The sequence below is a fragment of the Astatotilapia calliptera genome, chromosome 3, assembly GCF_964374335.1.
Source record: "Astatotilapia calliptera chromosome 3, fAstCal68.1, whole genome shotgun sequence".
NCBI lineage: Eukaryota > Metazoa > Chordata > Actinopteri > Cichliformes > Cichlidae > Astatotilapia > Astatotilapia calliptera.
In genome coordinates this window covers 33,788,403-33,812,723 of record NC_137424.1, presented here as the reverse complement: position 1 = coordinate 33,812,723, position 24,321 = coordinate 33,788,403, and the positions used below count along the sequence as shown (strand labels likewise).

The following is a 24,321-nucleotide window of genomic DNA, read 5'->3' as shown; positions in this document are numbered from 1 at the left end:
TAAGCAAATGTAAAGCGCGACCCTCTGCAGTACACGTGGAAAGAGCCTTCGGGGCAGTAGCGGGAGAACCATATTCAATTATCCTGCCTATTAAAACTTGCAGTGTGTGTGTTTGTGGTGCATGTCGTTAGCTGAAACAGGACACCCTTATGCAAATATAATTACACCAATTAATGCATATAGGGGCCTCCGGGGGGGGGGGGGGGGGGGGGGTGTTAGTGTGGAACGACTGGCAGCAGTTGTATCTACATTTTTGTGTGTGCGCCAGTGGGCACAGTGGCAGCTACAGAGCTAGATCTCCAGTGTGTGTGTGTGTGCACATATGTGTGTGTAGATATATGTAGGTTAAATGTGCACATGTGTGGGTGTTGACATTCTGGGAACACCATTCTTCACACCCTTCTCCTCATCCCCCATCAGCACCACCACCACCTTATCGCCCCTTCCCCCAAAGCCGGCTTTCCCTTCTGTCTTCAGGGAGCTGACGGAGCTCAAAGGAGACGCACCAGAGTGGAGGAGAGCTGGAGGAAGGGTCGAGGACATAGAGGAAAACAGAGGAGAGTGAGCCGATGAAAGAGGAACTGAACGATAGAGCAAATCGGCTGCCACACTAAATAAATGAGGACTGAACAATAAAAAGAGGAAGAATAAAAAGCGCAGCACTGTCTTGTAGCCATGACAAGCATCATTAATAGATGAGCTTATGTAAGAACACATCAAGAATAGTTTCTTTTTTTGCTCCTTGATGAGTTTACTCAAGGTAACAAAGTCAGAACCTGTGACCCTTTTGAGTTCAGTCATTACGACCGTGCAGCAGGTGCAGACTGTGCGCAGGGAGGCTTTTGTGAAAGAAAACACTTTTGGGCAGCATGTTGGTGCTGATGCCATGTTTATCTGAATGAAAAGAGAGTTTAGATTCTGTATAATCATTTTTTGTAAGATGCCACCTGGGTCTTCCTGTTGGGCAAAAGGTTTTCTTTACTGTTGGTACCTTGATGAACAAGCTACAGGATTTATATGGTGCCAAGACTTGCTTTGCGCTTGAGCAGGGGTAGAACAGAGTGGTTACTGTTAATGGGGGTGGTATCAAAAATATGTGGTACATATATGGTAGACTGTGAGCCAGTATTGCCTGTCCTGTTGTTGGTCCATCAGCCAGCTGCTGAGAAGAGCAAAGTTATAACATGCAAAGAGCTGAATTAGAACCGAGTGTTGAAAACAATGAAGTGAAGTGTCCACTTCAGCCAGTCTGTGCTTTCATGCTGGAATTTATGATTCTTTAATGTTTGTTTTCTGTGAACTCCGCCGCTGTTCACTTCCCTATTCCAACCCACATGTCAGTCACTCAGTGGGCAGACGATTACATCATTCACATCCAATGATGTACATAGGATTTTAGAAGACTGCAGTGGATTAGAAACCGTCTCTGTTTACTCTCCAAATGGAAACGCGTACACAGACAGACACATTTTTTGTGTTTTGGTTTGTCTGTCACATCATCATTTGTGATGTACATTTGTGTTCAGTTGGGATCTTTGCGCTTGACAACGTCTTTTGTTTTTTTTTGTTCTTCATTCGCTCACTTCTTAATTTTGCTTTCCCTCGTTGGTGAAGTTCTGTCTCGCTAACGCAATAACCCGTTGAGTCAGGACACAGATGCAAAAGGACACCTTGTGCGTACATGAGCCACTCCAGTGGCTATGACATAACACCACTAATTAATGCTCCTGGGATGAGAACGAAGTAATTTAGAGTGAAAGAGGAGCGCACGAGGCAGAAACCAGGCTGGAAATAAACAGGTGAACGGGAGCTTTAGCGTGGATCAGGAGCATCCAACACATGTTAGTTTGTGCTGCAGCTTGTTTTGATTCCAGCTAGGTCGAAGTTTCGGAAGTGGAGATATATTCTAATTTCCATTAAGGAATCATCCATTCACTAAGCAGATGAAGAACAGGCTGTAGCGTTTTTACACACTACTTAAAAAACCTACTTTTAAATAAGGTCAGTATCAGAGCAGTAATGTTAAAATCTATGAAACAGTAGAGTGAGACAATTTGGTTTATTAAGCCGCAGCAACGACACCACTATAATAGGTTTATTGTAGTCTTCTAGCTTCTCTAACACTCGTCACTCTGCTGTCAAATAACAGCAAAAGGTGTGGGAAAACATCCGTTTATTTATGGATGATTTCTTCTTAATTAATTTCCAAAGAAACCAACTTTGGGATGAGATGTCTTTGTGATGGACGTGTTCAAAGGAGCGAGCCTAAGCTGATGTAATCCTTTCTGACATTTTTGCGTGATTATTCTGCATGTTTCTCCACAATTCGCCCCCCGAGCAGAAAGGTATTCAACTCCCTGTCGACTTAAATTTACCCCTGAGAACTACCTGTTTACAGAATCAGTTGGGGTGGGGGCGGGTTTTTCTGACGTTGTCTAAAAAATGTTTTCGTTCTTGATCTCCTGGTACATAAACTGTGATCACAATGCAGTTGTAGCAATTATATTGAACATCAGCAGTTAGTGGAAGCTGTATTCAGCGTTACAACTGAAGTACACTTATAACATCATTCACTTGAGTAGGGATGGGTATCGTTTAGGTTTTATCCAATACCAGTACCAAACCGGTACTTTTGAAACGGTGCCGGTGCTTAAACGGTGCTCAAAACGGTGCTTAAAGAATGGAGAACACAAAATTGGTCCAAAAACCTCTCATGTTCAGCTGTTTTTTTGTAAAAAGATAACAATGTTAGCCTTTTCTGCAGCTATAGGGGATTTATGGCATCACTCTTGGCTGGAAGCAGTGCTTAAACAATGGAAAAAACACAAACTTTGTCCAAAAACCTCTCATGTTTAGCTGTTTTCCACTTTTTCTTTGGTCATTTTAGCCTTTTTGGCCAGGGTGAAGGGAGTATCTGCCATCAAACAAGAAGACAGCCGCATGTAGCTATGATGATGTTTGCTAGTTCACCTCACATGCATTAATGTCATAACGTGGTTAGCCTACTCAACGTAAATTACACACGAACAACATTAAGCTACTCATGCCGAGAAGAACGGCTGCTGCTGCCGTCATCATTCGTCATCATTTCTGCTACACTGGCAGGGCTAGGGGCCAGGACTCTCCTCTTCGGGTTTTTGGGGGATGTTGCTAACTCCGGGTCAGATAACAGGCAACCAGTGTTGGGGAACAATAAGTTCAGTTGGAGCAGTCTTTCAACGCCTCTCTCTGTCTCTCGCAAGCAAAGTTGACCCAGACAACAAAGTAAAGCTATTTTTCGGCTACGAGCCCGACACAGAACCCACCATATTAGCCAGAGGTCCCTTTACTACGGTTCGGAGCCGCGGACCTTCAGTAACAGTATTAAATCACAGCAATAGTACATTCACGTAGTTGTAAACAGCATGATAATATATTAAGTAATCCAAAGTATTCAGAATACGTTACTGTCATTGAGTAACGTAACGGAATACGTTACAGAATACATTTTGGGGCATGTATTCTGTATTCTGTAATGGAATACATTTTAAAAGTAACCTTCCCAACACTGCAGGGAACCGCAGTAGATGTGCACGGTGTGAGGTCTCGCAGCAACCTATCAAATACGGCGCATTTCTCGGCTTTTAACAAAATGCTATACGTCGCCAGGTGTTTCATCAGATTCGAGGAGTTACCTCCTTTGCACAGTATCACCTTAAAGCACTTGTTGCAGGCTGCTGAGTTTGCATCTTTTGCTGTGAAGTACAGCCGGACTTTGACTGCTTTGCTTTCGGCATTTTTAATCTGTAGCTTTGCTCTAAAAGAAAGCACGTACCTGGGCCCGCCTACTACGCTTGCAAAGGTAAAATGATTGGCTGGAATCCAAAGTGTATGACATCTCAGGAAAATAAAGCACTGAAATGTGCACTGCTTTTCGGTCTGGTTACTACCGTTTATGTCAGAACCGGTGCCATTATGGCAGATACCGGTACCCATCCCTACACTTCAGTGCACTTTATGGAGTCTTCACAATTCAATTAAGTGCAGCTCTTGGGGGGGGGGAACTGTTATTTATCAGTGTGACAGCAGGTAAGTGGAGCTAAATTTGTGGATACAGCCAGTTTTTAAAGGAGAAATCTAATATTAGACCATTAAAGCAGCGTGTCAACGTGTCCCAAGATGCCGTTTGTTAGAAAGGTCAAAATCCAGCCCGCTGTAATGCACTAAGATTAATTTTATCACAGCACCGATATTTTATTTTGGTTCCACTGCAATGATAGCTTCTCTGTGCTGAAGAGTAGCCAAGAGGACTCATTTTTAAAAGATACTTCATAACAATTCAGAGACAATGAATAGATTTTGGTCCACACGTACGCACACATCAGGCTGCTTTCCCTTTAGTGTACACGTACAGTAGGAGGAAAAACATTAGCCATGGATGAGACGCTGCACTCTGTATTTTACTCACCATGAGAGACGAGCACTTTTTTCATAAAATGGACTCACATTTCAATAATATATTTTCTAATCTCATGCAGTATTTAAAGAACGTGTGATTTATTTCCTGTGCTCCACTCCACCATGGCTATTTTAAGCGCTCAAACCAACTTTAAACCCTCTTCTCCTCTCCTGTCCTCCTCTGCTCCCCTCTCCTCTCCTGCTAATCAACGAGCAGATGTTTGGGAGGGACAGATGCCACTCTCTTTCTCCTCCCTCCTGTCCTCCTGTCACTCCTCCTCTCCCCCTTTTTAATCCCCTCTGAATTTCTTTCAGTCTTGGCTTGCAAAATCTTTAAAATGAAGGAGCTGTTGTCATGTGAGCAGACACCCAGCTGGATTCATCCCTCCCGCCTTCCCTGCACAAACCTGTTCATCCTTCCTGATGAAATTAATAAAACTTGCTCGTGCGCTGATTATTGAACCGTGTCCTTTGTTTAATAGACACGATGGCATCGTGTTCGCACGCTAAGACGGCATTCTTCATCGAAGCGTTTTCAATTTCCATCAGCCAAGGATCAATTTACTCCTTCTCTTTGTTCCTGCTCCTTGTTCCACCCTCACTCTCTTTGCGCTCTTATTCTCATTTTGCAAATTTGGCATGGACAATAGAGATCAGCAGATAGAGACAGATAACATAATCAGAGAATATGATGAGAGGACTTTGCATGTGACCCATGTTTCACACTCATTTATCACAAATTTCAGATGAAAGGACAGGTAAGTCAATTAAATGCTCATATATTTCAAACAAAAGAGGTTTTATTTAGTTGAGGAGAGCCGCTGCTACTGCTGCTTTGTCATTCACCCCTTCATCAGGAATTATTGCCTATTCTGGTAAACACTTTGTGCCATTTGTTGTTATATAGGCTGACATAGATAAGATAAGAAATGGAGATGCTGGGGATTGAACCCAGGACCTCATACATGCGAAGCACGTGCTCTACCACTGAGCTACATCCCCCTCTGCATGCTATGGTATTGATGTCAGAGTGTGTGAGAGAGAGGCTGGTTTAAACTAAGCAAGCTTCACTAAAACACATTGTGTTTTAAGTCTTTCAGTATTTCAAACTGACATTTCTTGTATTTACAGTCTTCTTGATGGCTCATTACCATGCACACAGTGCACATTACAGCCACCAACAGTAAATCAGAAGAAAAGCCTTAAAACAAGCATGCAAATTCGTGTGGATCTGCAGAGTGCAGATAAGATGTTGACGCACTTGATCACAGCTCTGCCAGTGGTCAAAAATATCACTGGACACGTTTAAGTGTTTGACAGAAGATAGCATTCTGCTTTAAAGTGATATGTTTGGTTCTGTATTTGAGTGTGGAGTCACTGAAAAGGTAATATCTGCAACAATTTTGTAAGTCTTTCCATGTTTTAAAAGTTAAATGAGCACAAAACGCAGTTAGAGTCAATTTTACGGCATCGTGATCAAATATACTATTTGAGTGCAGCGCATGTGCTTCATTTTCCAGCTCACATTTGAAGGCTGTTACAGTTAAATGAATTTGAATGTTACAGTAAATGGAGACTCACTCATCACTCATTCATTCAGCATGAAAAAGCCTATTTAAAGCGAGCGGCGTGTTTTTTCCTGCTAGTAATGACACTTCATTTAAAAATCAGTCATTTGGCCCCAAAAGAATCGCAGATATGAGCGATATGCGACATAAACCTTTAACATGATGTTCAACATATCACACTGAGGATTTATATAACTGCAGACACATAAAGCCAAAGAATTATTTCATCAGCGATCCACACTGCACTATAAACTGTGTAATCAGCCACTGAATCAGCTGAATGAAATAATCTGCTTCCACTACATAATCACCATCTCTCATCCTTTCAGTCCTGGCTGCGGTGTAATTATTTGAATGTGATCTTACACAGTCTGACAGAAATGTAATTTTTCCTGTAAATGAGGTTGAAAAGCTTATAATGCAGTCATCTTACTTTTCAGCATACTTGCAGACGATGGATTTAAGTGAATTGAGCCAAAGAAGAGGTTCTTTTTATTTCCCAGGCAGTTTTTAAGCAGATCTAATTTGGCACAAGAAAGTTGTATAAACTGAAAGTCAGACTCTTTTATCTTTTAAGTTGCCATATTTAGAATAAGTGCATTAACATCGTCATTGGATTCCCCCGCTCAGCCCCTCTTCCCTATTACCTGCAGTATGTAAATTTGCACCAACGGTCAACATTTTTCTACCTCTAACCAAACTTCCTTATATTTCATCAGCTTTCCAAGTGATTGTTCCACCTTGATGTGAAATTTCAGGAACTAATTTCTTACGATGACTCCAACACCATGTGAATGCACTTAAGATTAAGGTGGAAACAGAAATTTTCCACCTATTCCCGAATGTAAACAAGCAGCCATGTGGCAGCTCTGTGTAGCTGTGCATAAGGAGGACGGTAATTAAGTCAAATGCTGCAGCCAGCTACTGCTCATTTTAGCTGCTTTAATGATTTTGTTACCTTACTTAACATTTTACACTGTACCTAGAACTGAATGCATTAGGAATGTTGTACAGAGTGTGTAATGCGCTGAGTTCTGGGTACAGTATAAAAATAGGCTCAGTACTAAAGCTGGACTCTGTACAGTTTTATAGATCTGACTCCAGCACAGCCAGAGCTTTCCTCAAACAATGAATGCTTTGACACAGAAAGGACTTGAGCAATGCAACTCTGAAATGGGAATATTCCACATCTGCTATGGCCCACATTGCAGCGCAGTTATAAAGCCGACAGAGGCAACCAGAGCCAGTCAAAAGCTGCGGCAATGTTTACTGTAAAGGATTTAAAATCTCTGCGCTATCAGCCACCCACAGCAGTTTATCTTCCGGCACTGGGGACTCCACTTACAAGGGTGCTTCTGCAATAAAAAAAAATCTACTGTGAAATCTACCATAGTGACATAACTTGAATGTCATTCCTCTTTAAAATGCACATTTATTCATACTCTAAAATGTGTAGACATTATAACTGCAGCTAACAATGCCCAGTGCACCCACACCCTCACTCTTTTGGGTTAAGACTACTTTATCGGGCTGGGTGAGAATCAAAACATGTTGTTGAGAACAGCTTAGCGCACAAAGGCTCTGTCTTACCGTTCTAGAGGTCACTTTTTTACCACTAACAAACAATGACCCCAGTACATTCTACAAGTAAACAAATGACAAAAACACAAACTTCACACTCATTTTGTGATGAAATTCTGAAGCAAGGGGTGGTGGTAAGGTTAGCGTTTGATTTTTAAAAAGCTTTGGATACAATTCAAAGCAGTCATGTGGAAGTTGACTACGAACATTAGCAAAAGTAGTTTGTAGAGTACTACAAGAAGTGCAACAGTGGTGCTTGTTATGAAAGTAGCAGAAAATGTAACAACATCAATGGAAAATGGCTGTTTTGTAGCTCATAGTGAATAAGAAGTTATTGTAGTTAATGCTGTTAATAGATAGTAATTCTAGAGACAGATACAGGCATTGCTAAATAATAAAATTATTTATAAAGACATCTGTTGGCTGCTTCACCTGTAGATTAGATGTTTCACAACATGAGCAGCTATAAACACCTACACAAACGTTTGGTTCCTCCTCTGCACCCCCGGATTCAAAATCTTGTATTTCACATTTATACGCTATGGATCACAGAGACTTCTTTCCCCCCCCCCCCTTTTTTTTACACTAGTCATGTATTAATGTCCCAGCGAGCCAAGGAGCTTCACTTTGTACCAAGCACTTGTTTCTTCAATTGGATCTCAGCGGGGTGGAGGGGTACAATGTCGTCTTCGCCCCGGGCTCTCTTCTAGTCTCTCCTCTCTCCACACAGTTGGAGTGGGTTAACAGGATTAAGGGGACGTGCATCGTGTTGGGTGGAGCGCTGAATATACTGGAAGTGCCTCCATCATGGTATGCAGTGGGACAATGCTCAGAGAAATCATCATGTAGCATATTTAGGTCAGATTCAAAAGAATGTATACATTAAACATACACAATACTCCCTGGGGACAATAAAGTCTTAAGACCGAGTGATAGCAGGCTAGGTAGGTAGCTAGGTAGGTAGCTAGCTAGCTAGCTAGCTAGATAGATAGATAGATAGATAGATAGATAGACTGAGGCGGTTCTGTCAGGGGCTATTCATCTTTAGATCAGCATAATGCTGTGTACATAAGGGAGTTGATGTTGGGGTAATCTACTTAATCCGACTGGGGGTTGAGTCATCTTCACAGGCTCAATAATTGATAGCACCATCTGCTGTTGAATCAATCTACCACAATATCATATGTATGGAATTAGGTTAGTGCAGTGCAGGGTAATTATACTTTATCTTTCCCATCAGGGAAATGATACTGTATAATTATATTTCAAAATGTTCTTTCATCATACTCTCAGTAAAATGAATGCGCAAAAACAGTTCTTTGGGTTGATTGATGTACCTGTTCCCGAGCAGATCACATGAACTCATAAAGTAGTATAACATGTTACAAATTTTTAATTTCATTTAATTTAATCATTGTTATTTTTTCCCCACAGAACTAAATTTAATGGAGAACGTTATATTTTACAAATAATTAATCTGTTTTTACATAACATTAAGCTAACCATTTATTCATTTTTTTAGCTACTAGTCAGGTATTGCTTGATTGGAAAATAAAAGCTCCAGTTCAGAGCAGAAAGCAATCCCATCCTGCGAATGTTTCAGGTGCTAACGCTTCAAATGCTAAGAAATGGAGGGTTTGAGTTAACTGAAATGATGTGTTTGGATGTTCTATGTTTGTGCAATTTTCTTTTCTGGTCAATTGATCAGGTTTTGTCTATATTTATCTTTATATTAGACTGGCTAAGCTGTGACACCATGAGTGCAGTGGGTAGCTGTTTTAGCACTGTGAACAATTTTCCTGCCAGAGCTCTGTTCTGGAATGACCAGTGATCAGTTTCACAGTGAAGTAATCACTGATCTAAATACTGGTGTTTGATGAATATACATATATCAAAGTTATATTTTTAACTCCATTGCACGAATAAAAACCACAGATTGCTGTAATGCTCTGTCAGTGGTGGAGACAGTGCTAATCAGCATTTAGAATTCTATGCTGTGTTTAATGCACATATCAGTGTACACAGAGGGTTTAATGCTACCTTGCTTAAGTAATGACATATAATGCCTAAACTGTGTCATTAATCAGACAGTAATAACAGCCTCAGTAACGGGACATCGGAACAAGATCATCTCTAAGATGATCTCATATACTGAGCCAGCTGAATTTATTATAGAAAAAAAGTCTGCTTCAAATACAGGCCTGTTACACTTACTTTGGGGAAATAAAGACTCAGGTCACTATTTGAGGAAACATGTCCGGGGGTCACAGTTGACTCAGTGGCTAATGCAGTAGGCATACTGGGCCATCGCTGCCTGATTAGCAACCATTGCGTTCACTGATTAGACATCTTGGCATTAAATCTAAGACATCAGATGAACAGCTGCATGTTTCATTTACAGAGAGCTTATGGTTATTTCAAGGACGAGGTAAATGATTTTATTTCAGCTCAATGGTTATGCTACCTACATACTGGACACTCACTGAATAGCTGACATTATCCCTTTAATCCTAAGATTTAGGATGGTGTGTGTGTGTGTGTATGCGTACTCATTCATGTGTTTGCTGTTGCTAGATTGCACTTCTGTATTGTCTATAAATAATGAAGAAGTTAGCATTGTTTGAACATCTTCGACCCACAACACAGCGAAGGTTAGCGCACAGTTCTCCCAGCACACACACACACACACACACACACACACACACACACACACACACACACACACACACACACACAAAACCCCCAAACCTGCTAACATGTGCTAATGCTTCACTGATTAAGACGCTTTTATTAATGCTGAAAACAAGCACATCCACCATGTTTGTGATGGTGCAAGGCAGCTTTGATTTCTCTGCCAAGCATTGTGTTGCAACACCTCAGCTGCAGCCACAGGAGAACCATCTCGACATGTGTTTATGTTTCTCGGAAGCATCATGCATGTTGTGTTTATGACACCCTGGAAAGAAATAAAGGAACGGGGTGAAAGATTGACGCTATAATACGTGAACGCTGAGAGCATTTCACGCAGAAATTTAAGGACACCAGACAGCTGAGAGTTACACCTAATTACATTATATCCAATGTGACATGCATGTGGCATACCTGATTAATAACAGTTGAAAGCAAGATGAGGTGCGTAATCACTGCATTCTGAGATAAGTCTTCTCTGTATGGAAGCAAATCTCTTCTCGCTCTTCCTGTTGACAAAAATGCACGCAAAACCAATTCCATTGGAAATCTGCTTTGGAAAATGTGTTTTCTGACTCGCAACTGCATATTTTTGATGAGCTCTTATCACTTAATCACTGCAACCAGTTAAGTCGTGTTTGATTTCCTTGTATTATCTCAACCTGACTCTTTGCTCAAAGATTGTGAGACGCTGACATTGCTCAAAGTTCGTCAGGTTCGTGCAACCCCTCTGGCTGCTGTGTACATGACAGAGAAGTTAAGTTTGAGGAGGAAAGTTGGATAAAGGATGGTGAAATCTTTCACCTTGGATTAAGTACAAGGTTTTTCAAGTAGCCACAACAGTTGATGTCGTATCATAGCAAGATTCTGTAAGGCTACGGGTGGACGCACTGGCAATAAAACCTCAGTGAAGATCTGACTACTGTGTTACATCCTCTCAACAGGAAGCATCCGATTGTTTTATGTCTGACCTTTATTTGGAGAGTGATAGTGGTTGATAGCTTGTCACTTTTCTGAGAAATTGTTGCTTAATGCAGAGTTTTAATGAGTTCCAGCTGAATACTACACAATTGTGAGATTCTTCAAGCAAGTGCACTCAGTACTTTACTTTCCTGTGCTTGTAACATAGCTGCAATCTCATCTTCAGATGATTTAGACTCAGAGTGAACAAATCTGCTCTCACATGTGCGCAGCAGCCCTGAACTGTTCTCGCTATTATCCGGTTGAGCACGAAAGAACCAAATGGAGTGTCTCCAGAAGTAGGACCAAAAGCGTGAGAGAGGATAACTTCAGACAATACCCAGGCTTAATTATTCCAACCTTGTCCACAGGTCAGGTGCTAAACTCGCTTCAAGGAAGCACTTCAAGCAAGAGGTAATTTTTGACTACCTTCCAACATTTGGATGGCAGGATCTTTTGCAGAGGACAATTCTGTGCAAAGAAACAAAGTCGGCTTCAGACATTGCTTCTAATACTCAAATGATTTCCAGTTGCAAAAGAGCAGCTGGAAACCTTCCCCTTATTATTTGTAGGTTAAGATTTCACACTTGGCTTCTACGTAACCTGGACAAAAATCCACCCGGTCATGGAGCAGTGTGGTGGAATGAAGCTAATCGAATGCTTTAACTGGACCATTGAACCAAATCTCCAGGCTTACCTGGGCTCAGAACTGCGGTTCAGCCCCACTGCCTAAAATCTTTTCCATCTCCGCCCTCGATAAAAACAGCAGATTCCATTGTTGGGGGATTAGTAGAAAAGGTTTTAAGCTGTTTGTTCCATTTCCTCCTCAGCAGAGGTGAGGCATGGGGGGGTAAATCGGTTGGCAACCAGCCAGCTGCGACACAAACACCAAGTAGTGGATATCACAGAGGGTAAGGATTGACCCCTCGCTCTTCTTGTAATCTTGTTTAGCCAGACATTCTGGGTGAAATACACGCATTCAGCACATTTCTGCAATGATTTTCAATGGTTCAGTTAGACTGATAGCGTGAATGATATATTTATATGGAAGAGACGTGTGTCGGGGCGAATGTGTGCAGATGCAGCGCAAGAAGCGGAAAACGTAATGGGGAGCAGGGATGCTGGGGTGAGGGAGGTATGAGGGGAAAGAAAAAGAGATGGAAAACCAGGATTCACTAAATCTTAATTAGGAAAATGAAAGCTGTTAACTAAACGACTGTTTCTGTGCATGTGGGCCCACTGTTCCTCGGGGCAGAAGCCCCTCGCCTTACTGTGACCCCTCCCTCCCCCTCACACACACACACACACACACACACACACACACACACACACACACACACACACACACACACACACACACACACACATGCTGTTAGTGAATTTTAACTGGAACAGAATTAATATCCTTGAGTGCACGCATTACTTACACAGCAATTAGATTGGCCACAGTTTTGCTAGATTTAGTGCATGGATTTCAGACAAAGATATTTTTTTCTTTGTCGTTTTAACCAAGTCACTGCTTCTCTGTCTGCCATGATGTAAAGGGACGAGGACAAGGTCAACATCATGTGTGTGTACGCCCAGCCTAAAGCTGACCAAGAATCAGCTCCCTGATTCCCAGCCATATAATTACATTTGCTGGAGGAGATGGCTTGTGTCTCTCTCTCTATCTTTCCTCTGTCTGATTTTCTTTTCTGTCATCCTCTTCCCCATAACAGTCCCTCCAGCTTCCACTATTAGTCACACACACACACACACTCCTGCAGACCAGTGACAACCTTTGGCCTGCATAAGCTAGTGTCTAGTTTTGGCTGGCACACATGCAGGAGAAGCGTGCACACTGGGAATGCACATTAACAGACAAGTGACAATGCATAAACAGTCATGCACAGCGACACACACATTAGCCAAAGGAGTGCAGGGTCACGGATTGCAGTGTCCTTACATCAGGACCTGACTATTAATGCGTGGCGACAGATAAGCAGCCATGGCAATCCCTTTAAGGGTCATACTCCTCTCTGGTTGGTGCCTGTGCTTAATTTATGCCAATCTGTACGCCCGGTTTATGCAAATGTTGTGGTTCTGTTTGAACCAGTGCGTGCTGAGTGATATGAAGGACTCAATCAAGCTCACAGTGTCTGTGCAATCTTGCTCTGTCTTTGTGTCTCACCCCATTCTGTTAGCTGATTCTCAGTAAAACGTTATTTTTTCTTAAATCTCTGCTCTATTTCGTTCAGTCCAATCCATATACAAGGCTCTGGGTAATCAGTACTGTATTTTGTTTTTGCATTTGCCTCACCTGTCCAGAAGGGGGCAGCAGCTAATCTCTGGGACATTTGAGTAAGGACAAAGGCAACAATCTCACCACCAGCTGGACTGAATTCAGTCTAAACAGTGACTGACACTAGACGTGGATCTGAACCCCCAAAATGACATTGATAAATATGCCGACCACCCCAAAAGTCAAGGGTGGGCCTTTGTAAAAAAAATAATGCCTTCACCTCCAATGGTCACTGCAACAGTCTCCGATGAAGACATCCATTGTGATGCTGTCCAATGTTTAGTCATTCGAAATTCATTGGCCGCTTAAAGATGGGACACGCACAGTGTGGGCTTAATCAAGCTCGATTAGAGACGGCGCCGCTCACTCCTTAGTTCCATTTGACTTTTTTGAACATCAGCTGCCTCACCTCTGACCCCAGTCCTCCCCCTCCTTCCCCCTCTTCGTCTATCAAATCCTTTAATCCGGGTTCCTGCATGACCCCCTCCCTTTATCCTAAAACCGGGGTACATGTCTGCACTCTGGCCCCGTGAAATCGGTCAGCCAGCATCCCTTGCTAGCCGTGCTGGGAGAAGAAACCCCGAAGAGGAAGCGGGAAAGCGAGCGCACATGGCTGCTGCACACAAAGGAAAAAATGAATGTATATTGAAATGTCAGCATTGAGTGAGCTGACGGGCTGCAGATTAACTATCAGTTAACTATCACGCCTGGCGTAAAAACAACCTATTATTAGGGTGTTTAAAAAGCTTGCAGACCATTAACCTCACATCTGCTATTTAATCATCTTTACTCCAAGCCCCGCCCCTCCCAACATGATGTCAGGATGACTGACAGGCGGATTAAGGAGTCCAGAGCTAAAAAAAAAGAAAAAAGAAAAGCAGAAGACGGAGGAAACCGGTGGAATGCTAAGTGTTTAAAATGTTAAAATATTGTATTAAATAATATAAATATAAAACTTATGCATTCGTAACATTAGCCTGTACTGTTCAAAAACCACTAAAAATGGTTTCCAAGACTACAGCCCACGCTTTTATTACGCATAGTTGGGTAATTCCAGGTAATTCAGTGTAGTGAAATCTTAGGTGACACATTAGTTTACACAAACTACCGCAGTAGTATTGTTTGCTCAGCCTACGTGTTCCTCCAGCCTCGTAAAAGGCTTGAATAACCCGGCCACTAACCCAGGCTCTACAGCCTGTTTTCAGATGATACAGGTTGATCTCATTTCACTTTTGTGTTGCAGGAATCCTCCTGGGATTCTGTGACTATTGTAATGACACGTTTCAAGGTCTTAAAAAACACATCTCACCGAGTGACAAAGCAGCATTTCTATAATAGGATAATAATGTGGCGAAAACACCGTAATTACTCCCTGACCCAACGATGGGTCCATTCCCACGCGCGAAATGACTCCTTATAAAACACACAAAACATGTTCGGTCAGTAGATAAAGTTGACACGCTCGCGCTGTGACTCTTCTGCGAAAAGCAGGGCTACGTACGCGCACCTGTGTGCTGTGACATCACCACCTTTACCTGTAAGGCACTCGCTCTGAGCCTGCTCGGAGGGCGGGGCCGTGCGCGCTCAGCGCTTCAGAGCAGTGCATCCTCAGCCCGTCACAATTCTCCGTATCCCGGTGATACTCTTTCCTGCGCTCGAGCTCCACCAGTACGGCGCGCTTTTCATTTATTTTAAATATACAGATCGAATATGTTTTTCTCCTCCTCTGATGAATTTACTGAGATAATGTTAAACAGAAAACGGGCGGATTTTTGTTTGTAGCCGCGGGACAGGATCGGCGACACCAGGGCACACGGAGCGGAGAGGAGAGCGATTCTACGGCTTATTATAACCATTGGACGTTATTCGACGGTACTTTGGATTACTTTGGTGCGCACTTTGTGACTGGGGTACACCACAGATAGTACTACAACAGTTTATCCGCTGTTTCCCTTCATGTCGCTTTCATTTAGTGCGTAATAAAAAGCCCTCTTTATTTTCGGTGAGCGGGCGAACACTTTGCGCTTTGTGGACGACGGGAAACCAGAAACCTGTAGCAGAATAAAAGAACAGGACGCCTTTATTTCATTTCCAAACAATCACCTGAACTTATTTTTTATCTCTAGTTTTTCCCCCCACTGAACTGGACTCAGACAAATCCAGGATCAAGATCAAGATGCACCGCAGCTGAACCCACGAGTCCGGGAGTCCTGGTGGTGAAATCGGACTGGACAGACCTCCAACCTCCTTGGTGCTGGACAGGAACTGAATCAAGATGACTCTCAGCGGTGCGATATTAAGCCTTCTCGCGTTGCTCGTCTTTCTCTCCGCCGGATCATCGGCTGCGACTCTGAGCGCTCGTAGAGGTGAGTTCAACTGCAAGGTGGAGGAAAGCAAAAAAGTCTGGGCACCAAGGTTGGAGCTCACTACTGACAGTCAAAGCTAAAGCGGGCATCAAGGCACGGCTTTTTTCACACTATAAATGTGTCAGTGTGCGAGTAAAAACGGTGCACAGCATCTTTACTGACGATCATGATAACAGATATCAAAACAAGCACACCTGAGGCTCTGGCAGCACATGCAACTTTAGAGGAGTTTGCGTGCCCGTATAGAGCTGAAACAGTGCTCCACAAACGATTAGCGATTTGGCATTTTAAAAGCAAATCAGCCTTTACCACAAGTTCAGGTGTCTTTTGTGTTAACTTCTTCTCTGCGCTGTTGTTGTTTTTTTCTTTTGTTTTACGCACACAGAGCGATGCCAAAGCTCTGCCTTCTGCCTTTATTGTTGCTTGATAAATGGTGATACTGGGGAAGCAGGCAGGTGCCAGACTTGTTCTGCTCGCAGCCAACAACAAGTGCACGGACTGGGCAGAAACGCCAGGCTGTGTGCTGGTTGATCCAGACACGTATCGGCTTTGAAATTTAAAGGGACAGTTCAGTCAAATGAGCTTTCTGCTGGAGGGATTGCTGCTTGTAGGGAATTTGTCTTTTTCGTTCGCCCTCCTCTGGAGAAGCCAGAGGTCAGAATCAGCGGCTCTGTGAGCTGGTAGTGATTCAGCATCTTCGCTGGGGGGGCCGCTTCAGCAGAGAGGATGAAGACGGGCAAACTCAGTTGGATGATCTGGGATATTACCCTGCTGCACAAGTGTAGTTTAAAAAAAATGACTGTAAAGTAGTGGCATTTTTTTCCTTTCTTTTCAACTCTGTATAGTTGGAAATATTTGAATTGCGAGAGCAATAATGCGAGGATAAAAGAGCCAGACAGATTTTGTATAGCTATAAGTCAGAGTGAACACAAGACAAGCCCGGGCTCTCTAACAAGCTCCCTCTTTGTGCTGTGACCGTCAGGGTCAGGAGCACAGACTTGCCAGCCTTTCTGTTCTCTAAAAAGCAACTGACAGTTTAAATGAAAAAAAAAATAAAATAAAAAAAAATGAGAGGAGACATCCATCACAACAAAATAAGAAGTCACAAAGAGCCATACTGTGTCCCTCCGGAGGCCGGATTGGTGCATGTGTGTGTGTGCTTATATCTTTTATATCTTTGTCCCTGTTGAATGTTTTCTCTTTGTTTACAGGTAATAAGTGCCTTTGCTATCTTCCTCCACTCCCCTTTTCAATATTTTATGCTTGCTTAAGCTCCTTTCGTACTCTATGTAGCACATGATGGTGTTTACGTGCAGATGCAGTGAGGAGGAAAAGATTTAGAGGTTGCGTCACTCTGCCCATTGACCATTAGCTGTCTGCACTTCAGTCACCTGACTGTGTTAATGGGCTTTAGCCCTGTGCTGCACTGTGCTGCAGCGCTTATTGTGCTTTAACCCTTTGTTTTTCCAGGTGTGATCAGCCCGCATCTAAATCCGTCCTCTTGACACGTCTTTGCTGTCGATCCGGGTTCCTTTGGCGGAATGAATGGAGTGCCTGTAACTTAGCTCCCTGGCTCTGTATTATTATGCAACTGTGGCCTGTGGCCTCACAACAAATCCAGTTGCATAGCTCTGATAGAGAGTGGGGAAGAGTGGGAAACAAGCCGATATGTTGCCCCACAGAGCAATGCGTCTGGTTTTCACAATAAAGCAGTTGTAGTTTAAGAAGTGCATCAATAACTCCAGTGTCTCTTCTGTTTTTTGGGCAGATCAGAAGCTTTGGAGACGAGATGCCAAGTGCAAACACGCAGGGCTTATGTCTTCATTAAAAACAACAACATTGTTTTCGTTCAGAGAGCTGAAGTAGTTCCTGCCCTCTGGGTGTGTGTCTCTGTGCATGCTTCACTGTTTGGATGTGTGTTATGATGACAATGGGGGACTCTTATGTAAGACAGTGCTGTTGTTAAGGAGCAACTTTTCAGGTGATGTGTGTTTGTCTTGAGCTAGATTTGCACGTACAGTAACATTTTAGCATGGCATCCTCATGTCAGATGCTATTCTGCTAATAGACTGCAGATACTGACTATCATTCGAAGCCAGCAGAGAATGAATCTCAGTGATTTTGGAGTCGTGGCTTTTCATATGGCGCCATCAGAAGGTCAGACGTTCCAGTATTTCAAGACTGCACTTTATGCGAACAGACAGGCAGACAGTCATGCCTCACATTATCCAACTGTCTTGTGAAAAATGTTCTTTTCTGCCTTCCTCGTTGCAGTTATGATGAATCTGTTTTTATGGCGCTTGTTGGATGTGTTTATCAGCTGGTGCTGTGGTTAATTAGACTGATGTGGGACTGTAGCAGTTCTCTGGGTAACTGTTGAGGGAAAAGTCATAAAACTGCTCGGCTGAAATTACACGCTAAATAATGAAGTCACTGGGAGAATGTCGGATTTTAATTGAAAGAAATCACAAACAAGGCCGTGTAGGTGGTCATCATTTTCACTTTCACGAACAGATTTCGATTGTTTTTTCTCTACACCCAACTTTCCATTGTGTTTATGTGCATATCCGTTGTGTGCGCTCCCCCTCTGCCAGCTCCAGTTGCACTGGTCTAGCGGCACTTTTAATGCTCCTCACATGAATCTCATTAGGGTGTCGGCACACATGGGAAGGTCTCTCTCCCAGTGGTTTGGTGACTGTGTGGATCAGGGTCCGTTTACAGAGTGGGCTAGAAGAGTTTGGTCTAATTTGATGAGCTCGGTTAGTCGGATACTATGCAGGTATATAAGCGTTATGTTGCTAACAAGGCCACCCGGCGTCCACCTACTGTACCACCTGCTTGCCTCCCAAAAACTATACTTTTTCTTTGTTTATTGTAAACAGCAGCTTAACACAATCTCTTTTCAAACACTTTTCACTTCACTTGCCTTTAGTGAGCAAAGATTTACTACTCGATTGTAGTTTTTTTGTTGTTGTTCCTTGGCTGGCGCTGACTTGTATGTGGTAAACATGGTTGGTACCATCATTTAATATTAAGTGTGTTTTTGGTTGGGAGATGGATGAGTGTGTGGTCATTGAAAACTGGTGTGGTCTGTGGACCTGTTGGCAGAAGGTCAGCTTTTCGATGGATCTTGTTGATTAAAGGCTCTCCTTTCATTGTCTTTGCTCCAGTTGAACTAAACCGTGAAAGAGTTTGGATTTGAGAAAGGGGAAAAATGCAGTGCTGTGAAGGAAAGCAAAGGAAAGCAGTGCACTTTGTACCAAAATTCAAAAGGTATAATATTTATATCCTGAATAACTTGTTTTGATTATAGTTGTAAGCCAGAATTTTAAAAATGCAGTTAATTGCCAAGCTCCATGTTGTATTTTACCTTCTGTGTATGTTAATAATTTAAAACAGAACATGTGTTGAAACTCATTTCATCTGACTTGATGTGGCCATTGTGCATTCGTATGACTCACACTGTTACCAGGAAAATGATTCTAAAATTTCTCACTTGGAGGGCTTGGTAGGCTCAAAATTCTTGTTACTGCGGTATATCCATGTTAGAAACATGCCTGGGGATTAGGCCAGGAAGAGAGGAACTACTAAACTAACTGAAGCAGGCTTTGCCTGTGAGGGTACATGTGGACTACAGTAGATTATGTGTTTGTGTTGAGGATGCATTGTTAGTCTCCCACTGGGGAATGTGACGTGGTTTTGCAAAGACAAGAGAATGTCTTCTTTCTCATTCCCGTATCCCATTGTCTGTTTCTCCCTCATTCATTGTCTGCCCTTCATCCCTCTCCTTCGTGGTAGTGAAGCTGATGGGGCCTGATGCAGTTGAGTGGTACCATGGGAGTGGAGAATGGCATCAGAAATGCTTTTAGCGCTTCTCTCAGTTTGGTCTGATAAGCTCTCGCCTCGGCTATAGCTTGAGTGCAGAGGAGGGGAAAGCTGTTGCATTTTAAAGTCTGCCTTCCAGTCTCTCGTTGGCTTCATCAGAAACACCTCCTCCTGACGCAAAGCTGATTTCTTTTTTCGTTTTATGTAGCAATTTGATATTCAAATCTTAAGATCTTCTCTTTTTTCAACACGTTCGCACTCCCAAAGCGTAGCATTTTATGCCAGGTGACAAATCGTCGATATATTACGCTTCCGGGCACCCAACACGTCCCTAGGTTACGAGTAACGTAACGTTTTACTTAGTGTTTTCCAAAGCGATTTAGCATCATTAAAGTGCTGCTTAAGGTTAGGGATAAGGTTAGGGTCAGGGCTGGAATACACGGCTAGAATGTGTATTACCGCAGGAGCGTCATTCTACTGGATTTCATCTATAACCCGGCGCGTAGCATAAGAGCACGGACGGTCACCTTTCGCGTTCCTCAGGAATGCCACGGGACTTGACAAATCTTCATTATATCAAGCTTCAGGAGTCAGAACGGACTGCTTTTTCTCCCCATTTCTCCATAATTTGTTTCTTCCAGTTACTTTTCTTTTTCCTGTTATCTTCTAAATTCTCAAAAGACCTTAAGCTAACGCTAAAGCTAAGACTTAAGCTAACGCTAAAGCTAAGCCTTAAGCTAAGCTAAAGCTAGCTGACTCGCACACCTACATGGATTTTTCTATAAAGTTAGTGTAAAATATTCGTCCAAAAAATGGCAAATCAGTTGAAATGAAACCAAAATTTGCTACACATGAAGGGAAGAAAGGGAGTCAAAGAAGGGAGGAGAAGATGGATAAATTCTCATTGACTGTTAGCCACCTACAGCAAATACTCTCTCACTCCTTCTTGCTGTCGTCACTAAAGTTCATTAGCTTCTCATACGCTCTGACTTATAAAGCGTCCTCTATAAAGCCCAGATATTTCAATTCTGAGAATTACGTTAGCTGCGCTCACGCACTTGTTTGTCAATGGTCAGCCCACACAGTCGCGCCTTGACTGGACTCTGTCAGAGCAAAGGTCAAACCAAGTCAGATGTCAGAAGCCACGCACACACCCACTGTCTCTCTTTCACACACACATGCATAGTTGACACAAGCAGATTTGTAGGATTACCAAGAGGATTTAATGATTGGAATTCTTTTCACTGCCCTAATTCTGCACCCCCTTTTTTCAGTATAGCTGTCCCCGCTCAGTTTGATCGCCATTACCAGGTTAAACTACACGTCACCTGTAGGTTACTGCATAGGCGGATCGGTGGAGTTCTCCATCTTTCATTCCTTCATTCCTACCTTCTGCATTCTTCTCACTCCCTCGCTAATGGAAATCCTGCGAAAAGTGCTGTGTCATAATGTAAAAGCCTGCTTTCTTTTCTTTCTGTCTTTTTTTTTAAGCTGTTGAATATTCTGGAGTTAAAGTCGTGGCGGGTTTAGCAGAGAGAGCATTAGCGTGTATTACCTTCGCAGGGCTTTAGAAGAAGTGACGGCCGCATACAGCTCAAGCATATATCATCAACTCATTGGGATTCACACCCGCTTTCCTTCCTCATCTCCTGCCTCTCTAGCCCTCTGTTGCGTGAAAATCCCATCTGATAGAAAGCAATCCGAAACCAATTATAATGCACTGCGAACAGTTTTCAGCGTTTAAACTGAGAGGGTACAGTTAAGCCGTAGATTTAAAAATTTCTATCGCTTGTTCTTTTGTAAAATCTAGTTAAAAGAAGCCTTTAAAACATTTTCATCAAATCTAGGTGACCCTGTCATGCTTTGTGTTTCCTGTCTGTGAATATTGCTGACTATCATCAGTGGTACAAATCAGAAGGGATTGTTTTGGCCACCGACTCAAGGTGAAGTAAAAGGGAGCGAGAAAGGACAGTTGGATTTTCGTGTAATGAACCGAGGAAAAAATAAGGGCTGAAGAGCATGAAAAACAAAGAGGAGGTGAAGGTGGAAAGAGGTCAGAACATTTAAAGTGGGTCTGAGTAGCTCGTGGAAAAGAGACAGAAACTAATAGATATTGATGAAATGAAGCAAAGACAGAGTAATTGATCTGTCTGATTCGGGACAAACCAACCAGACAGCGAGGACATAACGGGTGTCACAGGATTTGAGGCAAGGTCAGAGGTCGTGCAGGGTGACCTTGCTCAGGTTCAGACACTGCATCCACTTAACCTGTTAGCATCTCTGCGACCACACGCGCTCTGCTGCAGTCGTAATGAGAGGATCCTCAGAGATTTGGCGGCTGTTTACTCAAACTGATTGGAAGTCCTGAACCAACAAAAGTCATTGGTCAACTGATCCGTCAGTCCGCCGGCTCGTCTTTCTCTGTTTCGGGGTGTTTCAGGTCAGTGCGTGCTTCCATTAGTGGATGGAATGTGAAGGCACGCTCCATTTATTTGCCTCTCACACACTTTTTGGTAATTGATTCATGATTGGATGAGTGATTGGATAAGCTTCTTATGTGCTGAAGTCAAATGGCCTTATTGTGTCTGTGTGTGTGTGTGTGTGTGTGTGTTTGCTGTGTTGTTCTGTGTCAGCACTAAGGCAAAAGGTGGGAGTTTATTAGGATGAGGAAGGAAAGGCACACAGACACATATCTCTCTTTCTTTCCTCTCATGAGCACAATACTTCACTTCCTTGAGCCTTTTCCTGCTTCCCATACTCACACACACACGCTCGCGTCATCTCGCCAGGTTTGTTTCGGGGCTTTCGATGCCCGCATGCCACCTGCGACTTTGTTTGCGAAGCCAAAATCAAATAAAACGCCACATGAACACCATGTTCTTCTCATAGTGTTTGTCAGAAGTTGGGCTAAAAGGTGGACATGTTAAACTCCCCACATCAGCGCTGCAGTGAACAGTCAGCTTTTTCCACTTTTGTGCCTGTTGGCATTTTTTACTCTCGGTGACAGCTGGAAGCTGGAAAAAGCCATCGTGTGCGGACTGCTGAGTTTGAGCACAGAAGAAATGTTTAGTAAATACTGCTTTCTCCTGGCACCGATGCTTCTGCTTGTATTCTGTCAGATTTAAAAAACAATTAAGTAGTTATGGCACAAAGTGACATCCCTCAGATTATTAAGTAGAATATTAATTTGTTAATGGGGCTTTATGTCTGTGTGGGCAGACAAGCTTTTATCATTAATAAGTTACTCCTCTGAAAAATTAATAAATTAGCGAGTGAGTCTCTCACCCTGTGGATGAACTCCAACTCCAACAATCTGGGACAGACTCTGGTGATGTTAGTGCTTGTTCTGCTCTGGTGAAAAACGACACCAATGAACCAGCTCTCCACCTGCTGCAGGTTCTGGTTAGATCAACCCTCCAGTTTGCAGTGGATCTCCAGAGCAGAAAGTCTAACATCGCCAGCTGCTGTCCAAGACGGAAAAGATGGGATCGGATCCCGGCTAAACATGAGCTGGGAAGGGCTGTCAAAATAAGAGTGAGAGGATTGTGCATGTGTAATTCGATCGCAGGATGACTTTGTTCTCTCAGACTAACACAAAAAATAAAATGCTGAACGTGAATTTCTCTCTGTTCTTAACACAGTTAGTACACACTGGTGGCCCACCCATGCAATGTCTATGTGTGGGAGACACTGCAGAGGGAAATATACAGGCCTATATGGGTAGACCCTTTCAGACTTTCCCTTACCTTTTTCACACCTATTGATTTACTATTGTTATAAATGAGATGATAAACATGAACAGGGAACAGAGTTCACAGTTACAGTCCAGTTGCGATTGGTCAGTCCAGGCTGCTTGTGTGGGCTTCTTTCTCATACCACTTTGCAAATGCAAACGCAGGTTGTTGATAGCGAATACAACATTAAGGAAGTGGAACACCTCAGCTCAGTAATCTTTTGCTTTTCAGTAACAGACATCTCCCAAATCCATCTCCCATGCAAACACGGTGATGCAGCAGCATGATATTAGTCTCGCAGCAGAAGTTATGTGATTGTGCGAGCCTCGTGCAGTAGTGTGAACCCAGTTTAAGTCGGATCTGCAGGTACCAGAAATTGGTCTTAAAGGGCAGTTTAGGTCTACTGGGAAGCCAAGCTACATACTCAGTGATAAAGGTCTGACAGTGCGTACTAGTTTAGTATCTAACCTGCTGCTCCTGTTTTCCAGAGGATTGCTTTACAAATATTTACAATGTTCATCATGTGCTTAATTGTTTTATATTCCTTTTATATTCCAAACAGCACAGCGCAGAGCTTAACAGCAGAGCAGGCTTCCATTCCCCTGCTAAGTAATGTCATAAATGTGACTCAAATATTCTCTAAAGTTCCAAATTATAATCACAATCTGTGTGAACAAGCTTTATAGTTGCCACGTGAGAAGAGTAAACAAATACACACAGTCTATTGGGCTGAGGAAGAAGAACCGGACCAACAGGTTGAACTCGAGACACTTCATTGCAACCAGTTCTCAGATCCTAAGCATGGATGGTATTTTACACGTAATTTACAGTTCAGTGAAGATTAGGAAAAACACTCTTTGGTCTCTCTCTCTCTCTCACAC

At 42.8% G+C, this 24,321-nt stretch overlaps 1 protein-coding gene, 1 long non-coding RNA gene and 1 other non-coding gene across 3 annotated transcripts in view; 1 reads left to right on the top strand and 2 right to left on the bottom strand.

Moving 5' to 3' along the window:
• Positions 1 to 5,367: 5,367 nt before the first annotated feature.
• On the bottom strand, positions 5,368 to 5,439 carry trnaa-cgc (transfer RNA alanine (anticodon CGC)). The gene has a single exon. It is a non-coding gene; the product is annotated as a tRNA-Ala (tRNA).
• A 4,915-nt stretch (positions 5,440 to 10,354) lies between these two features.
• On the bottom strand, positions 10,355 to 12,147 carry LOC145426282 (uncharacterized). The gene is made up of 3 exons (XR_013906991.1): positions 11,932 to 12,147; positions 10,689 to 10,783; positions 10,355 to 10,542 (listed from the first exon to the last, which is right to left on the bottom strand). It is a non-coding gene; the product is annotated as an uncharacterized LOC145426282 (long non-coding RNA).
• Positions 12,148 to 14,079: 1,932 nt separating this feature from the next.
• Positions 14,080 to 24,321, top strand: part of sema4f (sema domain, immunoglobulin domain (Ig), transmembrane domain (TM) and short cytoplasmic domain, (semaphorin) 4F) — a 58,533-nt gene continuing 48,291 nt past the window's right edge. Inside the window, exon 1 of the mRNA XM_026161674.2 lies at positions 14,080 to 15,881. Coding sequence (XP_026017459.2) covers positions 15,791 to 15,881 — 91 coding nt within the window. The 5' untranslated portion in view covers positions 14,080 to 15,790. The remainder of the gene's footprint in view (positions 15,882 to 24,321) is intronic.